Genomic DNA, 6,403 nt, shown 5'->3' with positions numbered 1-6,403 from the left:
GTGGAATCTCCATCTCTGGAGATATTTAAGAGTAGGTTAGATAAATGCCTATCAGGGATGGTCTAGACAGTATTTGGTCCTGCCATGCGGGCAGGGGACTGGACTCGATGACCTCTCAAGGTCCCTTCCAGTCCTAGAATCTATGAATCTATGAATCTATGAATCTATGAAAAACAGCCTGAGCCCGGGACACAGGACAGAACTCAGCTGTCTTAGACACTCCAGAGCGGTGGACGCCGCCCCAGGGGTCAGGGAGAAATCGCCAGGGGGTTGAATTAAATTCCACAGCTTTGGGGGGGGGGAAATTCCACTCCGGGAAAGCAAAACCATTCAGAAATTCCCTCTGCAAGACAATCCCAAAACACCAACCCCCCCCAAAAAACCTGTGTTTTGGGCCGAGCAAAACGTTCCACTCGAATCAAAATGTTTCATTTCAACATCATCAAGGAAAAGCTTCCTGCTAAAATGTTTACAGCGCCAAGGAAATCTCTCCACGACACACAGCCATTTGGAAGGGAAAATTCCAACCCGCCCGTCCGAAAAACGGCGAAACAAAATGTTCCGAGCTCGTCAAACTGCTGCTTTGCCCTTTCCTCCCCCGCCAACGAAATCGACACGTTTCTGTGCAACGTTTCACCACCGACCGTTCTGCTCGGAAGCCGTCACGAGCCAAACTCAGGTGGGAGGGAACGCATCCCTTTCGAAGAGGAAGGGTAAATAACCCTTGGAACAATTCACCAAGGGGCGCTCCTGGGGGATTTGCCGTCAGGGGCGATTTTTTAAACCAAAGCGCAATGTCTTTGCAAATTTGCAAATACGCTTTTTATAAAGCTGTTTTATAGGGGGGGGTTCAGTGTTTCGGGCAGACTGTCCAAGGGACAGGGAGTCAGGACGCCTGGGTTCTGTCCCCAGCTCTGGGAGGGGAGTGGGGCCTCGTGGTCAGAGATCCAGGGGTAGCGGGGTTGTATCATCGGCGGACAGGAACCAAGTATAATATTGGCTCTAGGAATTCTTCTAGGGACGGGCCGTGGCCTGTGGCATCCAGGAGGCCTTGGAATCTGGGACTCCACAAAGGCATTTTCTGCTGGAAAGATGTTCCATTGGGAAATTCCCAATCCACCTCCCAGATCGCGGCCGCCTCTCCACGGTGGGCCATGTTGGGGGATCCAGGGAAACGGGGAACAAAGGGAGTGAGAAGGTGCTGAACCCCGGTACAGCCAGAGGGGGCGTGTGCACAGAAACCAGCGTTACACCAGCATCCCAGTGTACGGCTCCTAGCCCCGGCTCGGAGCACATTTGCTCAGAGCCTGGCTGCCAGCCAAGACAGCTTTGCAACTACCTAGCGTGGTGCCTGCTGCTGTCTTCGGGGACACCCTCCCGCACACACCCCGATCCACGGAATATGCTCTCCAGCAGGGCTAGATCAGGCTCACGTCCCAGCCTGGCTCACCTCCCAGCCTGCCCGATGGCACGGAGGAGGCAGGATGCATCAGCCTTGACATGGCACTTGGCATTTGGCTGAGAACCACAGCCCCTCCAGTCCTCAGAGGGGAGGGCATCCTCTGCTCTGGGCAGCCCACTGCCGGGTGTCCAATCCTTTGCAATTCCAGAAGACGAACATGTCTTCCTGACAGCTCCCCAGAGCAGGGATCTGGCCCCAGCTGAGCCGGGCTGATTCAGTCATTGCAGCCGGAGGGAAAAATGGAGATGTCCGGGGCCCGCTCCTGCCAGCGTCTGTTCATGCAACTCCTTCTCCCGGGCACCAGCAGCTCGGTCATTTCCTATCCGAGCTCCCTTCTGTTACACACCAGAGACTGGGGATCAGTTCTAGATCTCTCTCTAAGGCATGGAGTTCTCCCACCTTTCAGGATCTGAGCCAGAAAGACTCAGGGCTTGTCTACAAGGAGCAACTAGCGGCTCTAACTCTGCCGGCCAAACCCTCGAAAGTGGCTTTAATCTGGAGTAAATGCTCCACTTCAGAAACTCATCATAATAGCTAAGCATTCTGTTTGGTTCGTACGCCAGGCCCATCACCCTGGCCTCTGAGTCTGACAAGGGGCCTCCTTTATCGCACCAGAACCACAGGGAATATTTTAATCCAATTACATTTCTGCTTAGCATCCTGCCCCCCCTTTCTATATCCCAACTCGCTGTACTGGGAAACAGGCTTTTCCCTTCCCCTTCCACTCCGCGGTTCTTCCCAGCCAAGCCCCTCTCTCTACCCCACAAATAAAGGCTCTTGAAATAGTTGAAAAATAAAATTTGCAAATACACTTTTTATAAAGCTGCTTTATGGGGGTTTTTTTCAGTGTTTCGTGCAGGCTGCCCAAGGGACTGGGAGTCAGGACGCCTGGGTTCTGTCCCTAGCTCTGGGAGGGGAGTGGGGCCTAGTGGTCAGAGATTCAGGGGTGGGGGGCAGCATCATCAGAGGAAGGGAACTAAGTACAACACAAGCTCTGGATCAATGCTGCCCCGCGCGGGAATTGCACGCGGGGATTTTCCTTTACGGATGCAGGGTTGGGTTGTGAAATTAAAGTCTCGCAAGGAGGCCCACACGGACACGCCACATCCCCGAGCCGAGCTGGGTTGTTGCCTGGAGGATGAGTGTGTGTGTGTGTGTGTGTATTAACCCTTTTGCACCTCCACAACAAGGGAATGGTTGTGTGTTGTGTGTGTGTATGAACCCTTTGCACCTCCACAACAGAGGAAGGTTTTGTGTGTGTATGTGTTGTATGTGTATTAACCCTTTGCACCTCCACGACAAGGGAATGGTTTTGTGTGTGTGTATTAACCGTTTGTGGCTCCACAATAGGGGAATGTGTATGTATTAACCCTTTGCACCTCCACAACAAGGGAATGGTTGCGTGTGTGTGTCTGTGTGTATTAACCCTTTGCACCCCCATAACAGTGAAAGGTTGTGTGTGTGTGTGTGTATTAACCCTTTGCGCCCCCACGACAGAGAAACGGTTGCGTGTTGATTAACCCTTTGTGCTACCCCAACGCCCTGCGGCTCTGTAGCATTCTAACCCCGACGCAGCAGGCGCGGCCTTGGGCTCGCCCGGCAGAGCGACGGGGCGGCCCGTCATTCCTGGTTGCTAAAACGCACCCACTCATCAGCTTCCAGGGCCGATTCATCCTTCATGTTGCAAAAGGATCGTTACAAGCGCAGCCCTGTCTCGCCGCTGGGAAGTCCCTTTCCTGCCCTCCGGCCCCGGCCATATCCCAGATCACCCGCTCCCGTGTAATACAGGCCGGGCTAGGAACCAGCTTGGCTCCCGTCACAGTTGTTCAGAGGGTCAATCCAGGCTGCCCCTTGCAATTCCCACCTTGCTCCTGGGAGCCAATTCTGCGTCCCTTTCCCACGGGAGACGCCCGGCAGGGGGAACCGATGCTCGGTACCCACCTCCCTGCCGACGGAGCGTTTCCTAGGTGATCCCTCGTCATTTCACCGTGGAAACTTTCAGTGCCAAACACGGACGGGGGCGGGAAGGAGGGGGGTGGAGGATGGGGGGAGAACGCTCCTGGCTTTGAGAAGCATCTCCAAGCAATCAAAGCTGCAAAATCATAAGAACGGCCATACTGGGTCAGACCAAAGGTCCATCAAGCCCAGTATCCTGACCTCTGACAATGGCCAATGCCAGGTGCCCCAAAAGGAATGAACAGATCAGGTTATCATCAAGTGATCCATCCCCACTCGCCCATTCCCAGCTTCTGGCAAACAGAGGCTAGGGAGACCATCCCTGCCCATCCTGGCTAATAGCCATTGATGGACCTATCCTCCATGAATCTAGCTAGCTCCCTTTTGAACCCCGTGATAGTCTTGGCCTTCACAACACCCTATGGCAAGGAGTTCCACAGGTTGACAGTGCGTTGCGTGAAAAAAGACTTTCTTGTGTTTGTTTTAAACAGGCTACTTATTCATTTCATTGAGTGGCCCCTTGTTCTTGTGTTATGAGAAGGAGTAAATAACACTTCCTTATTTACTTTCTCCACACCAGTCATGATTTTATAGACCTCTACCATATCCCCCCTGAGTCGTTTCTTTTCCAAGCTGAAAAGTCCCAGTCTTATTAATCTCTCCTCATACGGAAGCTGTTCCATACCCCTCAATCCTAGCACCAGAGCTTCCAGGGGACAACACAACCACAGGCTAAAACCCGGGCGGGGGGGGGGGGGGGAGTGTCACATATTCACCAAAGAGCAGCAGGTCCCACTGTCTGGGATGGTTCCATTAATCAAGGATTAATAAATGCTGAGCAGATGTTTCAATAAATGGCTAATCCATTGTCGGAGAGTCCACCGGGTCAAAGCCCCACCGAGAATCCGCCCCTAACCCGCGCTGCTCACGCTAACCACATAGGGACCGGCTCTTTGCCATGTGTTTGTGCAGCGCCCTGCACAGCGGGGCCCTGGTCTCGCCGCTGCAAGACTTGCCTCCCATCGGCCTTTATTAACCCTTTAGCAGCGGCGTCTTGAGACCAAATGCCCCCCTGCGCGGCAGTTTCTGAGTTCACGTCCCCGCTCGGTGACCCCCTGAGACACCTAACGCGGCGCCTCTTGGATTTCCACGGTCTCAGAAACCCGCCTGCATGGTACTGGTCAAAGCGTCCTCCTCTTGTAGGCAGATTCCCCCGGAGGACCAGGCTTTCCAACCTTAACCAGAAACCCCCATCTCCATGATCGACACTCACACGCAGTGGAGGCTCTGGGCTCCGTCACACCCCAGAGCGGAGCTGCTGCGGGATCCGTGCCTAGGCTCACACTTGGGACTGGACCCGCGAAGTCCCATAACGCAGATTTGCCGGTAGCCCCCGCCCATGCCTAAGGGATGGGACAGGGACGGGTCTGGGTCATTCTCGGGGGAGCTGTGGTTTGACTTTGCCCATCGAGAGCCTCTTTCGCCACAGGCCTCCGAGCGCTGATCCCTCATCAGTGGCACTTCCACAAGTGGGGACTGTCACCCCCATTTTACCAAAAGGGAAACTGAGGCACCATGGAGGGATGTGCCTCACCTGCGCTCATCCCTGGCTTCCCAGCCCCACCTGCTCTAACCACTGGACACCCCCCCCCCCCCCCCCCCCGAGCCAGGAATAAAACCCCGGCATCCCGGCCTCCCACCCCCCCCCCCCTCCCCTGCAGCAATAATCCACCCCCCCCGATCCACTCCCCCCTCCTTGGCTTTTAAGGGATCCCCCCCAAAACTCCTCACCCTAGCCCCCTCCCCAGGCCTGCCGCCGTACTTACTGGGCGAGGACCCCTTGGCTCGCTCGGGGCTCAGCAGCTCCCGGCTGCCCAGGCCCCACCCGGGCCCGGGGTGGGTGGGGGTGGAGGCCGGGCTCTTTGTGAAGATGCCGCTGATGAATTTGAGCATCTTGCGGTCCCGGGTGGAGGCCCGGCCGCCCTCGCGGCCCCGCTTCAGCCCCACGCCGGCCTCCGAGGGGCAGAAGGCCGAGGCCGCCGGGCCCTCGGCGTCCAGGAGCAGGTCACTGTTGTCCAGGGTCTTGCTCTTGCCTTTGCGCGGCGACAGCTTCGCCCTGGCCGTGGCCCGGGGGGCCGCCTCCCCGCCGCCTTTGGGGCCCCCTTTCATGCGGCCCTTCGCCTCGCTCTCCGGCCACGACAGCCGGTTGCCTGGGCCTCCCTTGTGGGTGCCTTTGCCCGCCTTGGGCTCGGAGCCCATCTTGACGCCGCTGGTGGTCACCGTTTTGAAAGGCTTGTTGCTGACCAGCCGCAGGCGCCGGCTCCCGGCCGCTGGGTGAGGCGAGGAGGCGCCAGGGCCCAGGGGGGAGGAGAACGAGGAGCCCCCGGCTCGGCCGGCACCGCCGCCCTCGAGTGCTCCGGGCTCCCGCACTTCGGGGCAGCCCCAGCTGGCATGGCTCAGCAGCAGCCTCCGGCCTGGAGCCGCCGCACTGGAGGAGCAGCTGGTGGTGAGGGGCGGCAAACCTTCCCTGGGGGTCTGGCTCCGCTCGCCTGGCACCTCCAGGGTCTCATTCACCCCCGGAGCCGCTGGGGCCACAATGGCTTCTGGCTTTGGGGGCACAAGTGGGGCAGCTGGGAGCAGTGCGGCGTCCGGCTTGGGGGGCAGAGCTGGGAGCAGTGTGGTGTCCGGCTTGGGGGGCACAGCTGGATGCAGGGCACTGTCCGGCTTGGGGGGCACAGCTGGGTGCAGTGCGGCATCCAGCTTAGGGGGCACTGCTGGGTGCAGTGCAGTGTCCGGCTTAGGGGGCACCGCTGGGTGCAGTGCAGTGTCCGGCTTAGGGGGCACAGCTGGGTGCAGTGCAATGTCCGGTTTAGGGGGCACAGCTGGATGCAGTGCAGTGTCCGGTTTAGGGAGCACAGCTGGATGCAGTGCAATGCCCGGCTTGGGGGGCACAGCTGGATGCAGTGCAGTGTCCGGCTTGGGGGG

The 6,403-nt window shown here is 57.8% G+C and overlaps 1 protein-coding gene across 1 annotated transcript in view; it reads right to left on the bottom strand.

Annotated features, from left to right (window-relative positions):
- AGAP2 (ArfGAP with GTPase domain, ankyrin repeat and PH domain 2) overlaps nt 1–6,403 on the bottom strand; it is a 32,098-nt gene that overhangs the window by 25,056 nt on the left and 639 nt on the right. Inside the window, exon 2 of the mRNA XM_026660728.1 lies at nt 5,245–6,278. Coding sequence (XP_026516513.1) covers nt 5,245–6,278 — 1,034 coding nt within the window. The remainder of the gene's footprint in view (nt 1–5,244; nt 6,279–6,403) is intronic.

This window comes from Terrapene carolina, unplaced genomic scaffold (assembly GCF_002925995.2).
Source record: "Terrapene carolina triunguis isolate 2854851 unplaced genomic scaffold, T_m_triunguis-2.0 Scaffold836, whole genome shotgun sequence".
NCBI classification, from domain to species: Eukaryota; Metazoa; Chordata; order Testudines; family Emydidae; genus Terrapene; species Terrapene triunguis.
Note: the sequence above shows the minus strand (reverse complement) of the source record. Positions and strands in the feature narration are given on the sequence as shown.